A 23443-nucleotide genomic window follows, 5' to 3' on the forward strand; every position below is an offset into this window, starting at 1 on the left:
AAATTGAACAAGCTCAAAATCACCTTTGATTTTTTTCCGAAAAATCGTTAACGTATAAAAGAAAAATTAGGGGTCCTAATCCTGTGCCTTGCGGTACTCCAAGGTTAACGAAATTGTGTTCTGAGACCTCGGTGCCTATTTTGAAGCATTGTGATCTTTCTTCGAGAAATTATCTCAATAAATTTACTGCAGGCTCAGATCAGAGAAGTTGAAGCACTCTGCTTTTTTAATAAATTTTTTGTGCGAAATTGAATTGAAAGTTTTTGCAAGGTCTAAGAAAATTGCTGCTGTGTTTTGCCCATTTTCACGGTTTTCTATTACTGTCTCAGTGAATAATAATACTGCATCTGTTGAAGATTTTTTTATGAATCCAAATTGCTTTTTATTCAAAAAATTGTTTTTATCAATGTGGTCCATCATTTGGAAAAGGAGAAGCTTCTCAAAAAGTTTAGAAAAAGTTGGTGTGGCCGAAATTGTTCGATAGTTGCACACTTGTGTTGTTGATCCTTTTTTGTGAATTGGTGTGATATATGCATGTTTTATAACAGTTGGAAAGACACTGTTTTGAATATATTCATTAAAAATAAATTGCAGATGATTACCAATTGCCGCCTTTAAACCGCCTTTAAAGCCCATGCATGGAATAATCCTGGATCCCGTGATTTACTGTTTTCTAAACTATCATTAATTTCAAAGATTTCTTTTAAAGTCAATACTCTAAAATTGAATTTTTCAGAACAGTGGTCCAATTTATGGATATTGAGAGGAACGAAATCACCAGAATATTTGCCCATTTCCGCAAAAAGTTTATTAAATGCATCGCAGATTGCTTTTTTGTCAATGGTCATGGCTCCGTCTATTTCAATTTCTGACACATTAATACCTTGTTTGTGGTTTCCTAATCTTTTATTGATGAAATTCCATTTCTGCTTCGATGTTTCACATTGCTTTAAAAAATTAATAGAATATTTGTGATGTGCATCTCGTATATTTCGGCTCACTTGGTTACGGCATTTTTTGAACTTGTCAAAAACATCGTAGTTTTGAGAGAATTTGTAATGATTGTACAAATGATGTTTTCTGCTATTAATTTTTTGAGTTTCTTGGATATCCATGGTTTATCACTTTTTTTGTTTTGTTTTATTGAAGAATCACAGATCTGTATAGGTGCATGTTGATCGAATATACTTTGAAAAATTTCATTAAATTTTGTAAACATTTCATCACAATATTCCTCTTGATACATAGGTCGCCAGTCCGCAAAAGCCAAGTCCCTGCTGAATTTCTCCCCCGAGAAAAATTCCATGTTCCTTCTTAAAAAATATGTATCTTCGTTCCTCCCTATCATTTCTAAATTACTTCGATAAAATTTGATATCGTGGTCAACCTCAATGGGCGGCAAACAAATCTTCCATTCTAAAATTTTATTTTTTGTCAAGAAGCGGTGATCGATAAGGGATTGATTAGTTTTGCTGATGCGAGTGGGAATCCTAACATTTGTTGGGTTAAGTGCCAGACCAGATGTAAAGTTATCAAGCATTTCTTTCTCTTTTTATTGAATTGGTCAATGTTGTAGACACCAAATAGAAGAAGATTGTCTGTTAAGAATGTGCATTAGATACTTCGGCACTCAACTCTTTCAGGAAAAAAATCGGAAACTTTTATCATCGGGTTTTACGAAATGTTCAACAAACATTTATGTTTCAGAGGTTCATTAATTTCGAGCCACATTGATTCGAAAGAATTTGCATAAGCTATCTCAAATTCTTTCTTACATTTAGCATTGAAGCGTCTTGGGATCCAAACTCCGACACCCCCACCTCGCTGGACTCCCATTTTTTTTGATCGAGCTTTTTGTAAGAAAAGATGTTCATTACTAATATTGAAATTAGTGTCCTGTTGCTCGGAAATCCATGTTTCGGTTACTTAAAGTGTAGTTTGCGAATTTAGTTGTTCAAGCAATTTTGAAAGGTCTTCATACATATTTTGTATGCTACGCGCATTTATGAGAAAAAATTTCAAACACTTTTGGGATGGATCTAGCACTTTATCAAAATTCGACAAGTTCGATGTATTAAAGGGTCCAGGATTTTCTTCAACAACTCCCCAAAAGAGTAATGTTTTTCTCAAAAACAAATTGCAAAGAAAACGAACAGCTTTGAGGCGCAAAACGAACAGCTTTGATTTTTGTGCGAGTTTGTCAGAAAAAAAGTACTACTAATATTAAGAATTAAATTCTCATATCTTTCACATTATTCAACTCAAGCAATATTGCGTTAATTTGGAATTTTTTGAGGTTGGATCACATTCTGTGCTGCAGGTAGAATGTTCAAGACATTATAGTGATGAATAATATTCACAAGGTTTTTGATTCCATTTATGTTTGGGTGAACCCCGTCATAAAAAATATGAATATTTGTCAGAGCATTGTCAAGACATTCAACTTTTGACCACGGATACAGACCATCCAGTTCCAGACATATCATTTCAAGTTGCTCATTAAACTTTGTAATTGCCTCATTATTACTATTTCGATCATAACAGCCGTCCTTGACAGGTGAAATTTTGCAGACAGCTACACGGTGTGGTTTCAATTTTTTCATGCACTTATCAACTGTAACTTTCATTTGCATTGCAGCATCTTGCCCAGATAAACCTTTATCAGTTGAGTTATGTCCAGCGTGTAGTACTAAATTTTCCGTCTTAGACCCAGGAGAATATGTTTCAACAACATTTCGAATATCTTTAATTGTTGCTGACGAATATGAATGTATTGCCGTTTGCTGCGAGATGTCTTCTTGATTGATTTTGCGGTGTGTGCTATCTGATATTAAAAGTTGCTTAGCAAAGCGCGGTATCGCTTTCGGAAAATATTTTTTTATCTGGCGTTTCAATATTTTTTAGTACACGCGAATTATCCTGCTTTTCCAGCAAGTTATCAATGACTTTGGATGTCTGTTCTTTGAAGTATTCAACATCTTCCTCCAGACGATTTATTTCTCTTTCTGGAAAGTAACTGTCTATTTCTGCAATTCGTACTTTGCCAAATTTGTTTTCTAGAGATTTTATGATTCTATCCTTCCCATTTATTTTTTCGCTGGTTTCTAGAAGTTTCGCAATTAGTTCCTCTTTGCTACATTTTTCAAGGACTTTTTTTGAAAACATGATGATCTTGTATTGCTTTTAGTTGAATATTAAACAAAATTACAGCATCATTTTTTTTAAAAAGTTGGCGGAAAAATTGTACCTGAAATAGAATTAATGATTATATGATGTAAATGGTTTGGTCTCACCGGATGACGAGATGGAATACAGCCCAATTTATGTGTATAGAATACCCAAATTCAGAAATTGACGTTCAAAAAAATTGCGATTAAGTTATCAAAAAAAATATTCTTTAAAAAAATTAACAAATTTTAGCAAAATTAGCGAAATTTTAGTCAAAAATTCAGGAAAATGTGAAAAAAATCAACGGAATTCACTCTTTTCTCAAAAGTTTAAACCTCGATAACTCCCTGTAAGCAACGAGAATCAAGAAAATATTTTTAATTCCATATTGGGTCTTCCCCATTATAGCCCCCTCCCCAGCTTTGTAGTCAGATAACCTATAGCCTCACCCCCCAAACATGGTAATTATAGCATAATGGGGGCTATAGTTTCAGGGGGGCTGTAATGGGAAAGACCCTCCATATTCTACGCTGGATAAGCTTTCTAATGATTCCAGTCTCAACTCTGTACGATGATTATATCGATCGGCCAAAGTTGTCTGAAGAAAAAAAAACCACTTGAGTATATAGTTCCTCTCCCCCCCCCCCCCACCCCTCAAGAGGGATCGGAACAACAAGTACTAGTATATGAAGGACATGATTCACAAATGTTTCAGATAATGTTCTGATAACTTAGTTTCAGCACCATGGAGTTGAGAGTTGGTAACAAATACCGAATAGGTCGTAAAATTGGGAGCGGCTCTTTCGGAGAAATTTATTACGGAACAAATGTTCAAACGAATGAAGAAGTTGCTATTAAATTAGAATGTGTGAAAACAAAGCATCCACAGCTTCATTTGGAGAGTAAATTTTACAAACTACTGCAAGGCGGAATAGGAATACCTTCAATAAAGTGGTGTGGAGCTGAAGGAGATTTCAATGTCATGGTCATGGAGCTTCTGGGCCCGAGTCTAGAAGATCTTTTTAATTTCTGTAACAGAAAGTTTTCACTCAAAACTGTGCTTTTAATCGCCGACCAATTATTAACTAGAGTAGAATACGTCCATATGAAGCATTTTTTGCACAGAGATATCAAACCAGACAATTTTCTTATGGGAGTGGGGAAGAAAGGCAACATCATATTCATCATCGATTTCGGTTTAGCAAAGAAATATCGGGATCCGCGAACTCATCAGCATATTCCTTACCGTGAGAACAAGAACCTTACTGGAACAGCGCGGTACGCGAGTATCAACACACATATGGGAATAGGTAAGTGAATGCGTGCTAACAAATATTCTGCGTTCTTTGGATCCATCCAAACTAGCATGCAGTGCTAAGCTTTTTTAACGGTTGTTGTTCTTTTTATTATTTAGGCTGTCTAAGGATTAAGTTATTGGACGGAATTACGCAATAGTTAGATGATAATTTTGGCTTGCTGTTTAGCTTTGCATATCATTCAAATCTAATTTTTGCTAGGAACTTGCTATTGTGCTTCGGTTTGTTTTTTTCTGATATTTCCAGTATTGAACTAATGAATTTTATTTTTGGCCCGCAGATTTTTTGCTTCAATTTTTTCGATTGTTTCCAGGCTTTGAGACACACTTTTTGGAAGCGTCGGGAGAATTAAGATTTTCTAAAATGTTTACTGAAAGGTCTTCTATACAACCTTTCAATTGCTTAGAATTTGCTTTTTCCAATCGTTACCTTAACAAAACCTAACTAAAACGTTTACTTTGACTAAAACCTTTCCCTTATCGGAACAAACTTGCCAATTTATACCTAACCTAGGACGTAGACTTATCTCCAATTGAACTTGAAGGCACAGAAACTGCTGGAGTGAAATTTTTGTAAACAGTTGGAGTTCGCAATTTTTAAAGTTGGCTGTTTGAAATAAACAAGTTGTTTTCTCTATTATATTTATGCGAGTATGAGAAAGAAAATTGTGCTTATTTTTCTGAGGCGGCTGTTTCAGTGATGAAGAGTTAATCAGCTAGGGCTTTATTTCAATTTCAAATCGGGAGCCGCTAGGACATCGTTCACGAGGACAGGTGTCTTGTCCGACAATTAAGGTTTAAATTTCAACGACACCGGAGAATAGTCGTGTGGTAGTCACTGATGGTCCTCTTACCAACAATGTTCATATCATTATGCAGATTCAAAGCTGTGGATTGTAGGACGCTTTGATAACTTTCGTTGTCGAGATGTGTATGTTTCGAGCATTTTTCTCCATCAGGTAGTTGAACTGGTAGAAATTATAATTGACGTGTGCCATAGAGTTGAAATAATTCATGATTCAACTATCGACGATGGTCGAAGCATTGTGTGCTGTCATTAGGCATTGTGTGGTGAACTGGTCCCTTGACCCTCGTTTGACCTCTTCGACGAAGCATTGAACGATTTTTACTCATTTAATTGCTTCAAAAATCTGTTGTTTGATGGATTTCTTGAAGGTCTAGCTGATGCAAAAGCAGGATGATTTCTGCAAGCTTTTGCATAATTTACAATGCACTCGGAAGGTCTTTCTCAGAGAAACATACCTCTTTCCAAAACGTGCTCATTCCATTCCAGGCTGACCGGTGTTGGAAGCTTGCTTAAGTCTTGATTGACATTTGTGGAATGTATAAGGGTTAAATCCAAGTTGTTAGAATGTGTCTATGAGGGTTTGGAGGAAGGGAGAAAACTGCGTGTAACTGTCGGGGAGACACTGTCGATGCTTGCTGAAATTGGAATGAAACCACTAGAAGCAATTCCTGAGGACAAGGCATTGATAATAGTGCTGGCACTTGACATTTTAGCGGTTATGATGTTGAGCCAATATTGCTGGCAGCAAAAATGACTTGGAATCTTCCATTTATCAACTAGGTGCAGCATTGTTGAGGAATGATTCGCTGTAAGATCCGTTCTTAGCAGGTGCTCAAAAGTCGTCGATGATTGGTATTGATTGGTGAGAATCAGTTTGTTGTCTGCTGTTAAAGGTTACCCTTGAGTTTCCATTGTTTTGAATTTTTTGTGTGAACACATGTTTCTCGTTGTATATCTGATATACGTAAGTGGTCTTACGTATCTTGAATTTGAGTGTGCCGAAATGCAAGTATACTATTTTTGCGTCACGTTAAGTTCTTTTGTCCAAAAACTTGTGGAGCTCCTTGATTTCCTTGAGTTTCCTCAACGTTTCGTAGTCCTTGAGGCAGTCAATGCCAGATGTAAGAACTTCATTGCTTTTTTCATTTCAATATTATACATCAGGTGTAAGTTGGTCAGACTTTTTATTTGGGGACCCACAGAGAAATGTTCGTAATTTTTGGTTTTCGAGTCTTGCGTCGGCAAATTTGCGGAGTTTCGTTAATACTTCCTGTCATGTGGTTTTTTTAGGAAAATCTTTTTTCTATTAATTATGACACTTTCTAACCAAGTACGTCATAACCTGCCAAGCCTATTTTACCGAAAGGAAGCCAAAAATTACCTGATTACCTAACACCTTTATACCTAACAGATGACTACCCATAACTCACCAGATAACTACCTGAAACCTGCCTGATACCTATCCAAAAGCTACATTATTTCTACCCGGAAGCCACTCAAAACCTACCTGAATATTTACCTACTTATTCTAAATTTATCTACGTATACCAGAAAGCTTACACGTAAAATTAAGGTATTAACTTTTTGGGACAGAAAATTATTGAAGTGCTTTTCAAAAAGTTTACGTACCTTCATTTTTCAAAGCAAGGAATAATTGCGAAGGAGTGATTGTTAACTCATCAACGTTCTGTTGGTAATTTTTGTTTTTATCTGGAAAAGAAATCTCGGGTTTCGAGAAAAAAAAAGTGGCTGCTAATACTGGCGATTAAACCAAAAAGAATGGAAATTGTTGAAATGTGCAATAAAAGTCCTATATTGTATAAAAAGCTCGTGATGGATTCGGTGTTATCCCGGGTTTAGAGTGGAAAAGGTCTTTTCTAAAACTTAATCTCCACCCTTTTTAGGAAGGAAAAGTTTAGATTTTTTGTCTATCGTTGGGCGCCAGAATGTTTCATTGGCCGCCTTATGATTACTCTTAAAACCTTCTTCTAAAAAACCGAGTTAATAGGGATACAATTGTTTGAGAGAAAGACGCTCTCAGTTCGTTTTTCATAATCGACTGGTTTGATTGTAAAATTTTTATCTAAATTTTTCCCATCTTTTCCAGTCATTGTTCACTTTCTCAACCAATTGTTGACAAGTTGTTTTTCAAATATCTATGAACCCAAGATTCAGGAGACCATATTTTTTCCTCAGAGTGGAAGGAAATGTTTTCGGGAGCAACAAATTAGGAGATCAAAATTTTGGCAAAATTCGTTTTGCCAAAATATATTTGAATGAGCCAGATGGCAGAACTAGCACCAGGCAATTTTCAATTCGTCCTTGTTTTTAGAAATACACGAACCAAGATGAAGTTTTTCGGTTGAGGCACAGATAAGTAGAATAGAAACGAAATGGTGGTATTTTTCAGGAAGATACAATTTTTTCTGTCATTTTCAAAACGTGTCATATAAGCCAATTCTTCAAATATTGTTGTTTTCTTGCAGGGGGGGGGGGGCTGCTAACCAAGAAATTAGGAAATCGCCATACCTGTTCAGAAAAATAAAATAAAAAAAATAAAGGAAAGCCCCCAAAAGTATGTTCGTTGGATCCAATTTCCTGACTGGTGAGCCAATTGGTCGGAGTAGCTACTAATCATAATTAATCGTTGCCCTGAACTTTGGTCAAAATTTTTGTTTTTTATTATCCAACTACTTGTCAGCAAGCGTGGAAAAAGTGACCTAGTTTTGTCAATATTTTCCACGCTCAGTGATGTGCACTCCATCACTCTTGTCCATGTTTAAACGATCTTTTTTTTCAAAGGTACTTAACAACTTGCCAATTAGACAGAACTGAGAGAAAGACTAATTGATAATTTATTGCATAATGGTCCCTCGAAATACCAATTGCGGATAAGACGACAACTAGAAAGAAAAATAATTTTCGCTCATACGAGGACAAATAACGATGTCCTGGGACCTTCTGTTTCAAAATGCCCATATACTTAAACCCTGTTCAAATTAGAAAGCAAAAATATACTTCATTAACTCATTGTTACAGACTAAATACGTATTTCAATTTGTGACAGAAATGTGATATGATTTTTGTTGAACTATTTTTTTCGAAAGGTGTAATGATTCCAACTCTTTCAATTTGTTAAACAGAATTGAAGACTTACAAAGAATTTAAGGTATTTTCTGTTTGCCAGAGCTAAGACTGAGAAACCTTTTTCTTTGGCATTTAGTTGCTACTTTTGATTCTTCATACTTCACCATGTCATCACTAATTTTCACTATGTAAATTATTCATTGAATTTAGAGAGGAACTAACAGTTCTACACACAGCCAGATGATGGCTCTTAATTAAATCTTTGATTTAAGTTTCAGGTAGTCAACCAAATTATTTCGAGCAATTAGAGCAACAAAGTTGTTTTACTCCGGTATTCTTGAAAAATTTTGGCTAAAAAACTATACTCGAATTGTATAAATTGGCTACATCGGTGAAAATGAGTGACGAAATTTATGCTTTGTTCGTTCCTGTCGCCGTAACGTTTGTCTAACGTTAAGAGTAATGCGTTTTAGAAGGCATTTGGACTACAGTTTTCTTCTATTTGCCGGTTTCTTTCTAACAAGATATCTTTTCTCATAAGACCCGAAATATTTATGTAAAGTTTTGCTAAGTTTACGTTGCCGCGTGCCATTAATTATTCCATGTAATGGTATTTTCCTTGCTCAAATTTGCTGCAAAAATTTTGCTCGAATTGGTTTGATGTTGCTATTTGTTCATACGTGTTTTCAGAGCAGAGCCGGAGAGATGACTTGGAGTCGCTGGGCTACGTGCTAGTATACTGTATGCAGGGATCACTGCCATGGCAGGGTCTTAAGGCGGCTAACAAGAAGCAAAAGTACGACAAGATATCAGAGAAGAAGATGAAGACTCCAGTTGAAGTACTCTGTAAATCACAGCCAAGTGAGTCTTTTGAAGTCCATTTATCAATGTAGTGACAAAGCTAATATATTAGTTTGTCTTGGTTATATGACCTAAAGTAAACCATTGGTTTTTGCTGCTCGAAAAGGAGTGATGAGTACTATGTTCTGATGCTCAAGAATACTAACGATATTTTAACTAGTTTTTGCGAAAAAATAAGTCGTATTTCTCTTCAATCGGATTTTCGAATCGGAGTTGACCATTAATTGACTAATGGCCGCGAGATTAAATTAATAGCCGCGAAGCGACAGCGGCTATCATTGGGGATATCGTGGTTTTTTACAATTCAAAGAATTTGAATAGTATTGGTGCGATATCTTTTTTAATAGCCGCACAGCGATAGCTGGGGCTATTATTGGCCTTCTCTTGGTTTTTTTTACGACTCGAAGAGGAGTATTGGTTTGCTTAAGGTTTTTTTTTACCGGAAATACTATTCGTTCAGACGCTGTTTTCACCTAAAAGCGAAAGTGAGTAAAATGCCGTGTGAACTAATTTTTTCTGAGCGAGAGAAGTTTTTTTGATCATGCGCCGCGTTTAGTGAATGACTTTTTGACTTTAAAAAGTAGTTTTTGACTGAATGGCGCATATAGATAACCGTTTTAGCCGTTTTTTTCGTCTAAGTGGCCCAGTTTTTTTTGCCTGTAATTTGGTTTTTTGTAGAAGTAAATTTTATTCGATGCTATATTGAAATGTCAACCTCAGAAATTGATGCCACAGTGTTTTGCAGAGCCCGAAAATGCGTTTCAAGTTCAAAATTGGAACATATTTCTCGATTTTTTTGTTAGTTTTTGGCTTTTTTTCTTAATTTCTTCATTTTTGGATCTTTTAACCGTCTTTTTGTCAAAAATCAGTTTATATGGCAACTTACTTTTGACAATTCATATACTCATCGGCTCTTTCTACCTCGATGTAATTTTGTTTTATAAAATTGTACATATGCTAATCCGATTTTGGTAGTTTTTTCCCCGATTTTTGTTTGTGTTTTGGTTTAATCACTAGAAATAGTCTTTTTGTGCAACACGAGGGACTTTAATTTCGTTTCAATACAATTTCAATCATTTTTTGGCGTTAAGTTTTTGAAAAACACTTAAAACTTTTTCTTAAATGCGGTATTAAAAGTTTTTTGACCTTTTTTGCAAAATGTTTCAATGTTTTGTATGTTTGAATTCTGCTTTTTCCAATTTTTGGTTCTCTTCAGAAGAATAGATCTTTGTATCGGATGACTCATTTTCTTTTCTATGTCTCGAATAATGAACAATGAAATGTATTCGTTTTTCTAGATTTTTTAAATTTTATTTTCTACTTTCAAAAATCAGGAATGTCTTTTAATTACAGTGTTCCTTACATTGTGTCCATATTCTTCACATTCTAGTTAGCATAATTCTAGGTTTGTCCTGGCACCTACTTTTTTTTCGGTATTTTGATTTTTTCGGTTGTTAAAAAATTGAATCATTTCAGCTTTTCTTAGATTTTCGTAGTTTCTTTGTTTTGCACTTGTTTTCATTCAACATAAGGCAGTACTGAGAGTTTGCTAGCTATGCTTTTCCACAATTTCCACTTCTTACTATTTACTGCAACTTTCGTCCGGCCTTGGCAATAATTCTAACGATTTTTTGCCTTTGAATATTCTGCTGCTTATGTCTTCTATGATCAATTTAATTTTGCAATTAGTATGAAATCATCTTGTCTAGCATATGTACAACAAGCAAGAAGTATGTGTTGTTTTTTGTCTTAATTGCAGTGATTAGAAATCTAATTGCAGTGGTTTTCTGGTGCTTAAATTTGAGCATTCTTTTTGAAAAATTTACGTAGTTTCTTGATTATTATCTGCCGTTTGCTTTCGAGATCTTTTTGAGATTAGTATCATGAGCTTTTGAGGGCAATTGATAGCCTTGTTAGTTTTTTAGTTTAGCAGTTATTTGACCATTTTGAATATTTCGGACTTTTTTCGACGTTACCAAACGTTTTCAATAAAATAAAATTTTGCTGCATCTTGTTTGTCTTGGTGAAAGTGTTTTAAGTTTCACCAATTTGAAGATCAGACATGGGGAGGTAATGACTTAAAGGTTCAATACAAAAAGTAATGGCTTCGGCTGCATTTAAGGTTTTTGTATGTGAAGTTTTGAAGCTTCGAGTCGCTTCCGGAATTTGCCGGCTATCTTTTCTATTTCGTCGTCATGATTTTTGTTACGACCATATGACGTCACAGCCACTTTTTGTTCATTCGTTCATGCAATTTCAACTGAATTGCATGCGTGACGTCATTTTTCGCTCTTAGTGGAGCGAGTTTTTTTGTTCATTCGCGTGATTAAATTTTTGGTCACACTTGACTTACCTCAGTCTCAAAAATGACTTCCTCACTTTGAAATTGACTTTTATTTACTTTAATTCAAAGAGATAAGGTCAAGTGGGTGTGTGTCACTCTAAATGAAGGTTATTTGAGATCAGCTTATAGAGGCAGCAATAACTTTTTTAAATTTTTAATCAAAATATAACAGATCAGCCTTCAATGAAAAGACCAATTTTTTTAGTCTGTCTTTTTCACTGTTTTTTTTTGAGACTGCCGATCTACGAATCTATTGCGGCTATTTTCTGGCAATCTGCCAGCTATGTTTTTAAGATCTGTTCATGCTGCTTTTTTCGGACTTTTCACGTCAGTCAAATTAGAGTTGTTATTTTGGTCACTTTGAAATAGCAAAGAGCGAAATCTTTAAAGTGGAGTGAGAAACTGGTGTTAGAACAATTTGGCGGTTTTCGAGATGGATTTTTTTAGGTGCGTCAATTTGACTTCTGTTTTCAGAGTTTCATCTCCTTCAGTGCTGTTAAGACGGTACATATGTGTTCTAATTGTGCCTATTTGCCTTTGCTTGAATTAATTAAGGGGCAGCTGAAAATTTTTATGACTTTGCCTCTATTTGGTGTCATAAGATATTAGTGATTTTTAGATTTTGCCCCTTTTATAAAAAAAAATTATCTGCCGTCTTATCACTTAGTATCATCAATGACAGGTCCGATAGGTTGCTATTAAGGCATCAATGAATGTATTAAGGCGTAGCTAGTGGTTTTCATGACTGAAATTACTTTCTCTCAAAAATTTTGAGTGAAATTTCTGCAAGTATTTATTGTATTTTTTGATTTGATATCATTTAATATCATTGGGGACAGGTCTCTGATGCTGCTAATAGGGAGTAAATTTATCGACTTAATCGTTTTCGTTCAAAGTTAGTGCTTTCTATGACTTTGACAATAATTGATATCAATATTAATAATCGAAATTTTTAAGATTTGCGATTTTTTTCATTATTGTCGTGTTAACTCGTCTTGTTTTTTGTTTTGCTTAACTCGTCTTGTTTTTTGTTTTGCTAGTATTTGTTAAACTTTTTGCTTTTTTATCACTTAATCTCATTGATGACAGGTCTCGACGGTGATCATTGAGGACTTAAATAATTGATGTAATTGTAGCCCTCAGTAGTTGTTGCGTTCTGTGACTTTTATACTAAGTGTTTTCAAGTTTTCACTTAAGTGTTTTCAAAAATTTTCAGCGAGTTTCATTGCGATTTTTGGTTATTTTTGTCTTATCATTTAATATTTTCAGTGAAAGGACTCATCGACATTTAATGACAGGTTGCTAATGAGAAATAGAGGAACATTGTTAGCAGCTTGAGTTCATAGCAGTTGTTTTTTGATGTTGATCCTGTTCAAAAAACAAAAGTTTAATTTTTAGTCTTGCTTTGTTCTTGTGTTGTTTTATTGCTTAGGCTCATTACTAACAGCTCTCATTTGCCTTTCAAAGCGGAGTAAATATCAGGTCATAAATTAATGCAATTCTTGAATTGTTTTTCAGGTTTTGCTAGGTTTTTTTTTAATTTGTCGTCTCCATTGATGATTCTTACGACCTGACTTCTTGGAATTGACTTTTTCGATGACTTTAGTGACTTCTACTGCTTTGCGGTTAAAATTTGTGTGCGTGACGTCTTTTCTGCTTTTAAGTCAATTGCGTGACTCACCTCACTAAAAAATGACTTCTGAACTTACTTATGGAACTTTAAATTTTATGAGCCTTTACTAGTTAAAGAACAACAGTGTGCTTCTAAGTCGTGCCAAACTTGTATGCCCTAATTCTTGAGTATTAATATTGAGTTTTTGATTTCAAATATTAATTTTGAAAAAAGCTTTTTTAGGGCTTTTTCCTGTTAGACCGTATGTGTCATAAAATTGACAGTCCGAATCAAACCCAAAAAGTCTAGTGGTCTCTTAAAGGGCTGGTGGTCGATCTTATTTCTTCTGTTGTTTCAATTCATGGAAGGCGACAAGCGTCTATCGCGGCTATTTTCCGGCAATCTGCCGGCTATGTTTTAATTTGTTTTTCATGCGTTGTGGCTTGATTTTTGAGTGGTGGTTTATACGCTGAACTAGAAGTGGGACAAATTTTGCTTCTCCAAAGTGATTGTTTTCATCATTTTTGAAATTTTTATCAGCTAGCTATCAGTTAGTTCAGGGATTTTTTGTCGAGATCGAATGTTTGTCATTTCAAGAATTAAAAAATTACTACTAACTGCGCGATCAACTCAGGCGGCTAATATGGCAATTATTACGCTCTTATTTTTACTTTTTGTAAAATTTTTACTTTTTGTAAAAATTTGTTTACCTTTTTGTGAAATATTTTGAATTTTCTTGGCTAGTTTCATGCACTCAATGTTCTGACTCATTTTTTAATGAACGATATCAATCGCGAAAAATAGAAACGGTAAATCCATGGAGCCCAGTTTCAGATGCCCGTGACTTAAACTTTGCTTTTATTCTTCTTAGTTGCAAGATTTTGTTGCTTGTTGCAATTCCACCTGGATTAATGGTAAGCAATCGCGACTAATTTGCTATCATATTCTGGGTATGTTTAATAAATTAACCTTGATCTTTTTAATAAGCGTCATCAGCCTGTCAAAAACTATGTGTAATTTAGGCGCTCTTCTTTTTTAATTCCGTCATGTTGAATTCAAAATAGCCTGAACATTGTAATTTTAACAGATATTTATGATCCGTGTCAGTATGAATTTTTTTAGATCAGCCTCGATGTAGTGCTAGCAGATATGGATTATATTACACCTGAGTATGAACAAGTTTCCCCTCTTGCCTTTTATAAGCATATTACTAGTGCAGTTTTTGCACTTGACACATTGTTCTCCCGTGTCTTGACATCTACTGGGAGGATCGATGAGTTGGTTTATGATCAGTGCTAATGGTGGGCAGAGAGAATTGAACACAAAATTTGTTTATTTACGCTGATTAGCTTGTGACATGAGCAAATTTTAAGCAGTGATTCGGTTCCAATTAGACGCCATCACTCGATATTACTTCGTCGACTTAACGAAGGAAAATATGCTTTAGAGAGAAGTTCTAACTTTGAGAAAATCTAAAGTTCTCGATATCACAGTTTCATTATCTTTGTCACTGTCAAAGTACTCGAAGAGGATATTTGGCGAAGTGTCTTTCTTGTTATTGGTAATTTTTTGGAGTCTATTTAAAAGAGCATATAAAAATCAATAACGCATGAGAAAACTAAGTGCTTAGGTCAAATATTTGAACGAATTGAAGAGCAGAGAGATTGATTTTCTGACCATACAGCATTTTTTTACAGAGACCGAGAGAAGCAGATGCGAGGGAATTTTTTTTGCGCGCCTGTGGTTTTTCTAAGCAGGTTTTATTGCTTTAACTTTTGTTTGAAAAGTGAAAAAAAGGTTTGATATTCCAGATTGTTGAAATGTCATTAAACAAATTCTGCAGTTTTTTTATTATTTCAATCTGCTCCTGTTTGAAGTGTTTTGAGTGCTCATGGGTTGTCCGGTAGGTGCTCAATTATAGAAACTGTTTTCTTAGTTGCTTGAAAAACAGTTTTTGAGACTTGGCTACTTTTAGAGATTGTTATAGATAACAACTTTTTTATTTTTTAAAATTCTTTCTACTTTGTAACTTTTTCTATATTGTTGTATCGCTTGTTTTTCTTTTGTCTTGTTGTCATTTGATTAGCCCTGGTTAACATTATCAGCATTATCAGAGAATCGGATATAAACAATATGGAAATTGCAACTTGAAAAAATTTCATTGTATATTTTGCGTTTCCCTTGGTGTTCTAATTCGTTTGCTGTTTGAATTTGACTAATTTTTAGATAGTGATTGGCTAGGGCATAAGATAAGTTATACTTACAGTCGATTCAGGAGTCTTTTGGCTATGTTTTAGTTCATTTTTTTCGGAGTTTGCACGCCACTGAGAATTCATATTAGATTGGATATTTTTTGTCACTCTGGAATAATAATGGAGCAAAAAGCATTTTTTCCAGCTTACCCTTAAATTGGAGTGAGAATTTGTTATTTGAACATTTTTTTCTGTTTTTTTTAATCAAGTTTTTTTCGCTGTTTGACTTGTTTTCACTTTTTCTTCTAATGTGTGCTAATAAGTTGACACATGTTTTTTAATCGCCCGTGTGCAATTTTTTGAATTTGACATGATTTAACATTATTTAAAATATTTGTGAATATTTGATTTGGAAACTGAGATTTTTTTTTATTTATCGCTTGTTTTTTTTAAAATTACCTTTAAAGTGAAGTGAGGGTTTATGTGAACAAATTTTCTGTTTTGGAATTTTTTTCTCTGGCGGTAATTTGACATTTGTTTTTAATTCTTCTATTAAGTATTAATATTAACTTGACAAGTTTGTTAATTAACCTAATTGATGTTTCGAGATCCTGGCTAATCTTTTTCTGGACTTGACTCGGAGATTGTCAACAAATTTTTGATAATGCTAGGGTTGTAACTTTTTAATTGCTCTAAAACGAAGTTTGTAGCAATTATATTAGTCCTGTCCGTCTTTTTACGACTCGAAGAGGAGTATTGAGATTCTACAGGTTTTTTTAGCAGAGTTTTTAAGCAAGTTTGCTCTTGACTTGAATTTTTACTTCTTTCTGTTCGAGCATTTACCTCCGTTTTTGATTGTTGACTTCTGTTTTCGAACATTGGACTTTAACAGTAGCTTCGTTTGTAATGTATAGTAATTAGGAACTGCTGGTAATGTTCAAGGTGAAAAGGTCATTTTGAGATTTTTTGTTTCTATATAAGACAACCCTAATTATCTAAACTACACCGCAACCCCCCCCCCCCCTCACCTATCTAACCCCCCAACACCTACATACCCCCCACCGCCCCTGCAACCCCCCAACTTACCCCCACCTACTCCCTCCCTTCAGCTAGCTACCCCCACCTACCCCCCACCCCCCCAACTACCCCAGCACTACCCACCTCCCCAACGTATCTACCCACCCACCACATCTAGCTCCCCCCGCACCTAAAAAATTGTCGGCATTTTTAAAATACTTTAATGTGGTTTGTTGAGCTACTTTTGTTTTTTCTCTTGTCTATTTTGGTGTTCTGATTTCGGAGAGGTTAGGTTAGAGGTTATAATACACGACGATTCGAGTCGTTTCAGGTATATTTTGGTGTTCTGATTTCTCTTGTCTATTTTGGTGTTCTGATTTCGGAAAGGTTAGGTTAGAGATTATAATGCACGACGATTCGAGTCGTTTCCGGTATTCTAACGGCTATGTTTTTCAATGCGATTTTTCGCTTGACCGATTTTTTGTCTGACGTTTTTGACTTTTCATCCTCAAAAACGGGATATAAACAGGTAGCGCTCAGCGGGCATTAAGTGCTCTTAGAGCCTTTCAGCTCTGTTTCAGCTCACACTGTTTTGGAGACTTATACTTATGGTGTGAAGGGCGGTTCTTAGGGGTTGAAGACACCCCCACTGTTGACCCCCCTATTGCCCCCCAACCCCCCCCCCCCCCACGGAATTATTGCCCGCCAACCCAGTGTTGCCCCCTTCCAATCAGCCCCCGGTGCACCCCCCGTTTTTATCAGCCCTAGGTGTCACAGAAACTCCTGTATGGTTTGATAATAGGTGTTTGCATTGTTTTTAGTGGAAATGGAATGGTTTCAACATTTTATCATCACGAATTTTAGCATTTTTTTGACAAAACGTGCAATTTTTTCAAATTTTTTGACATTTGCTTATTCAGGGCTCTCCAGACCCTGGGGCCAGAAAACATCCTAAGGGGTTTAATAATAGGTTACTGGCACATTTTTAATGGCCATTAAACTTTTTAATGTCACAAATTTTATCAATTTTTTTAGAAGTTTTTTGAAAATTTTTGTAGTTTTTTTTTTAGTTTTTTTCAGCCTCAAGAGCCAAGGAACCTCCTTTAGGGTTTCAAAATAGGTTACTGAATAATTTCTATTTTAAATGGAATGTCTTTAAAGATTTTAACATAACGAATTTTAGCATAATTTTGATATTTTTGCCATTTTCCAATTTTGTTGGTCATGAATTAATTTTGACTTTTTCAATATCACAAGTTCTAGCAATTTTTTCAAATAAAACTTGATAATTTTTTTTGAAGGTTTTTGAAATTTTTTGTCATTTTTTTTTTTAGATTTCTCTAGCCTCAAGGGCCACGGAACCTCCTCTAGGGTTTGATAATATATTACTCCGTAATTAGTAGATGTTTTGGAATGTTCTTCAAGATTTTAATATCACGAATTTAAGCAATTTTTTAAATTATTTGCAACTTTTCATGATTTTGAATTTTTTCCGGCAACAGAGGCCCTGGGACCTCCTCAAAGGTTTGGATAGTAAGCTGCTGCATAGTTTCGAGAGTTAATGGATTGATGTTCAACTTTTTTTATCTCTCCAGTTTTAGTAATTTTTGGATAAAATTTAAACTTTTCAAATTTTTGGAAAGATTTTGTTCCAAGTGTATGGATCTTTATGAGCCTGTGAAAATATTTCAGGCTTGAAACAGGGATACCGGATAGTCTCCTGAGACAAGAAATTGGTTCTTAAGATATTAATGTCTTGAAGTTTAGCAAGATTTTGTTAAAATTTGCAATTTTTTTCCAAATTTAAATATTTTTTGTCTTTTTCTGAGTTTACTGACCATTACTGGCCACCAAAACTTTTCAAATAACGGAGATGGTTTACTTGACAGAACTTTCGAGACAAAAAATGGTTTGGAAGTTTTTTTATTGCGAAGTTGAAATTTTTTAAATTTATTTTGCCTTTTTCAGTTTTTTACTATGATTTCTTTATTAACAAAGTTAGAAAAGTAGAAGTTGCAGTGTCGAATCAAATCATGGAAGATACTCCTGTCTTTTTCGCTCTCTTTTTGTTAGGGTTCCTTTCCTTCTCTTTCTCGTTCACGTTTTATCGCTCTCTCTCTCTTTCTCTCTTTTTGTTGATGCCGCAATTCAGCTGCTGTTATAAGGCGTAATGTCATCATCTCTGATCCTCATTATCAATGAGTTATGGTTAAATTGTTTTTATTATAAATGATCTAACAGGCACTTTTTAGGAAACCATTGTTAATTGCTCTCAAAAGCAATATGTTGCAAATATTTTAATCCTGTTTTTCTTTTATGCAATTGTTCTCTTAACCAATTTTTCGTCTGACCTATTTGACTTTCGTCTTCAGAAACGCATAAAGAGGTAGTGCCCTAAGGTCACTAAACCGTGGCTAGCTCCTGACGAAGCCGACCGCTCGCCTGTCGTTTGAGAGCAATTCGGCCGACGTTAATCGGTTATGTTTGTCTTATTTAATATAGGCCAGGTCTCATAGGTTGCTAATTTGTGTTATGTTCGGTTCATTTGTTTCAGGTCTAGGCTAATGCTTTCCATGATTTTGACACTAATTTTGTTGCAGGGTTATTATCAAATTTTTGTTTTGCTAATTCTATTGTTGACTTTGTTGCCTTCTTTAGTCTCATTTTTGACAAGTCTCAACCGTTGCTTACGAGGCTTATGCAAAAAATTGTTTCTTAATTTTGATCATTTAGTCTCAATAATGACAATTTTTCGTTTTTGCTAACTTTTTACGTAAGGTGAAAAAATTCAAAGGTTTGATTGGTCAGATTGTTTCTGTCTAACTGAAAACATTATGCAGTTTTTGATAGCTTTCACTTTCTGCTCGCTTTTGAAGTGCTTTTTAGTTCTCAGGGGTCTCGTGTCAGTGCTCAATGATAAACTGTTTCCTAATGTGCTCGTAAAACATTTTTGAGACTTTTAGAAAAACTTTTAGGGATTTTATAGAGAAATATTTAGAGAATGTTATATGGAAACTTTCAGAAAATGTTATAATTTTTTCTATTCTTTCTATTGCTAAGTTTTCTCCATTTAAATAGCAACCGTCAGCCTCTCAAGTGGCTATTTTTTAGGTACTCTCCTTTTTTACAATTTAAAGAATTTGAATTGTATTGGGGCGCTGTGTTTTTTAATGACTTGATCTTTCAAAACGTGATAAACAGGTAAAGCCCAGCGGGTATTATGTTTCATTAGAGACCCAAAGTGGGCTTTAGTAGTCTTTCAATTGCTCAGAATGGTGCATCTGCTAAGATGGCCTTAATTCAAGTTTAAAAGGTCATTTTTGGGAGTTTTTGGGCTTAAAATGGTGCAATTTCATGTTTTTTTGTGATTTTTTGAGTTTGAGTTTTTTTTTGTTTGATCAGTCTTGGGTTGAAGTTTTCAATAGTTGACGAATGTCTTTTGCGAGACAAAATTACTTGTTATGACCATTTTATGAGCTCTATGTTTTGATACTACAAACACAAACACGCAATTTTGTTCAAGTTTTTTTTTAAAATTTTTGTCGTTTTTTGAGGTTTTTCATTCTCAGGGGCAAGGGAGTCTCCTTTAAGGTTTGATAATACGGCATTGCATGGTTTCTAGTAACAATGTAATGGTTTTCAACATTGTTATGTCGAATTTTAGAATTTTTTTTAATGAAGTCTGCATTTTTAAGTTTTCCTGAAATTTTTGTCATTATTTGAAATTTGTCCATTCTCAAGTGCCAGAAAACGTATTCCACTGCCTGATATGAAGTTACTGCATGGTTGTTATTTTCAGTGGAATTGTTTTCCAAGTTCTTCGAATTTTTATTCAATTTCGAGTTTTTATTCAATTTCGAGTTTTCTTCGAGTTTTTATTCAATTTTTTTTGCCTCAGTAGCCAGGTAACCTCCTCCAGGGTTTGATAGTATGTCAATTAAATGTTTCTCTAGTCTTCTTTTTAATTGCTCACAAACTAAGTTTGTAACAATTATATTAGTCCTGTCGGTCTTTTTTATGCAATTTTTCGCTTGACCGATTTTTTATCTGACGCTTTTGACTTTTCATCCTCAAAAACGGGATATAAACAGGTAGCGCTCAGCGGGCATTAAGTGCTCTTAGAGCCTTTCAGCTCTGTTTCAGCTCACACTGTTTTGGAGACTTATACTTATGGTGTGAAGGGCGGTTCTTAGGGGTTGAAGACACCCCCACTGTTGACCCCCCTATTGCCCCCCAACCCCCCCCCCCCCCCCCCCCCACGGAATTATTGCCCGCCAACCCAGTGTTGCCCCCTTCCAATCAGCCCCCGGTGCACCCCCCGTTTTTATCAGCCCTAGGTGTCACAGAAACTCCTGTATGGTTTGATAATAGGTGTTTGCATTGTTTTTAGTGGAAATGGAATGGTTTCAACATTTTATCATCACGAATTTTAGCATTTTTTTGACAAAACGTGCAATTTTTTCAAATTTTTTGACATTTGCTTATTCAGGGCTCTCCAGACCCTGGGGCCAGAAAACATCCTAAGGGGTTTAATAATAGGTTACTGGCACATTTTTAATGGCCATTAAACTTTTTAATGTCACAAATTTTATCAATTTTTTTAGAAGTTTTTTGAAAATTTTTGTAGTTTTTTTTTTTAGTTTTTTTCAGCCTCAAGAGCCAAGGAACCTCCTTTAGGGTTTCAAAATAGGTTACTGAATAATTTCTATTTTAAATGGAATGTCTTTAAAGATTTTAACATAACGAATTTTGCATAATTTTGATATTTTTGCCATTTTCCAATTTTGTTGGTCATGAATTAATTTCGACTTTTTCAATATCACAAGTTCTAGCAATTTTTTCAAATAAAACTTGATAATTTTTTTTGAAGGTTTTTGAAATTTTTTGTCATTTTTTTTTAGATTTCTCTAGCCTCAAGGGCCACGGAACCTCCTCTAGGGTTTGATAATATATTACTCCGTAATTAGTAGATGTTTTGGAATGTTCTTTAAGATTTTAATATCACGAATTTAAGCAATTTTTTAAATTATTTGCAACTTTTCATGATTTTGAATTTTTTCCGGCAACAGAGGCCCTGGGACCTCCTCAAAGGTTTGGATAGTAAGCTGCTGCATAGTTTCGAGAGTTAATGGATTGATGATCAACTTTTTTTATCTCTCCAGTTTTAGTAATTTTTGGATAAAATTTAAACTTTTCAAATTTTTGGAAAGATTTTGTTCCAAGTGTATGGATCTTTATGAGCCTGTGAAAATATTTCAGGCTTGAAACAGGGATACCGGATAGTCTCCTGAGACAAGAAATTGGTTCTTAAGATATTAATGTCTTGAAGTTTAGCAAGATTTTGTTAAAATTTGCAATTTTTTTCCAAATTTAAATATTTTTTGTCTTTTTCTGAGTTTACTGACCATTACTGGCCACCAAAACTTTTCAAATAACGGAGATGGTTTACTTGACAGAACTTTCGAGACAAAAAATGGTTTGGAAGTTTTTTTTATTGCGAAGTTGAAATTTTTTAAATTTATTTTGCCTTTTTCAGTTTTTTACTATGATTTCTTTATTAACAAAGTTAGAAAAGTAGAAGTTGCAGTGTCGAATCAAATCATGGAAGATACTCCTGTCTTTTTCGCTCTCTTTTTGTTAGGGTTCCTTTCCTTCTCTTTCTCGTTCACGTTTTATCGCTCTCTCTCTCTTTCTCTCTTTTTGTTGATGCCGCAATTCAGCTGCTGTTATAAGGCGTAATGTCATCATATCTGATCCTCATTATCAATGAGTTATGGTTAAATTGTTTTTTATTATAAATGATCTAACAGGCACTTTTTAGGAAACCATTGTTAATTGCTCTCAAAAGCAATTTGTTGCAAATATTTTAATCCTGTTTTTCTTTTATGCAATTGTTCTCTTAACCAATTTTTCGTCTGACCTATTTGACTTTCGTCTTCAGAAACGCATAAAGAGGTAGTGCCCTAAGGTCACTAAACCGTGGCTAGCTCCTGACGAAGCCGACCGCTCGCCTGTCGTTTGAGAGCAATTCGCCCGACGTTAATCGGTTATGTTTGTCTTATTTAATATAGGCCAGGTCTCATAGGTTGCTAATTTGTGTTATGTTCGGTTCATTTGTTTCAGGTCTAGGCTAATGCTTTCCATGATTTTGACACTAATTTTGTTGCAGGGTTATTATCAAATTTTTGTTTTGCTAATTCTATTGTTGACTTTGTTGCCTTCTTTAGTCTCATTTTTGACAAGTCTCAACCGTTGTAAACGCAAGTCTCACCCTAATGTGCTCGTAAAACATTTTTGAGACTTTTAGAAAAACTTTTAGGGATTTTATAGAGAAATATTTAGAGAATGTTATATGGAAACTTTCAGAAAATGTTATAATTTTTTCTATTCTTTCTATTGCTAAGTTTTCTCCATTTAAATAGCAACCGTCAGCCTCTCAAGTGGCTATTTTTTAGGTACTCTCCTTTTTTACAATTTAAAGAATTTGAATTGTATTGGGGCGCTGTGTTTTTTAATGACTTGATCTTTCAAAACGTGATAAACAGGTAAAGCCCAGCGGGTATTATGTTTCATTAGAGACCCAAAGTGGGCTTTAGTAGTCTTTCAATTGCTCAGAATGGTGCATCTGCTAAGATGGCCTTAATTCAAGTTTAAAAGGTCATTTTTGGGAGTTTTTGGGCTTAAAATGGTGCAATTTCATGTTTTTTGTGATTTTTTGAGTTTGAGTTTTTTTTTGTTTGATCAGTCTTGGGTTGAAGTTTTCAATAGTTGACGAATGTCTTTTGCGAGACAAAATTACTTGTTATGACCATTTTATGAGCTCTATGTTTTGATACTACAAACACAAACACGCAATTTTGTTCAAGTTTTTTTTTAAAATTTTTGTCGTTTTTTGAGGTTTTTCATTCTCAGGGGCAAGGGAGTCTCCTTTAAGGTTTGATAATACGGCATTGCATGGTTTCTAGTAACAATGTAATGGTTTTCAACATTGTTATGTCGAATTTTAGAATTTTTTTTAATGAAGTCTGCATTTTTAAGT

The 23443-nt window shown here is 34.6% G+C and overlaps 1 protein-coding gene across 1 annotated transcript in view; it reads left to right on the forward strand.

Moving 5' to 3' along the window:
* The first annotated feature begins 3875 nt into the window (after positions 1-3875).
* Positions 3876-23443, forward strand: part of LOC142358746 (casein kinase I-like) — a 29656-nt gene continuing 10088 nt past the window's right edge. The window contains exons 1-2 of the mRNA XM_075410305.1: positions 3876-4478; positions 9069-9239. Coding sequence (XP_075266420.1) covers positions 3914-4478; positions 9069-9239 — 736 coding nt within the window. The 5' untranslated portion in view covers positions 3876-3913. The remainder of the gene's footprint in view (positions 4479-9068; positions 9240-23443) is intronic.

This window comes from Convolutriloba macropyga, chromosome 2 (assembly GCF_964194025.1).
Source record: "Convolutriloba macropyga chromosome 2, txConMacr16.3, whole genome shotgun sequence".
NCBI lineage: Eukaryota > Metazoa > Xenacoelomorpha > Acoela > Convolutidae > Convolutriloba > Convolutriloba macropyga.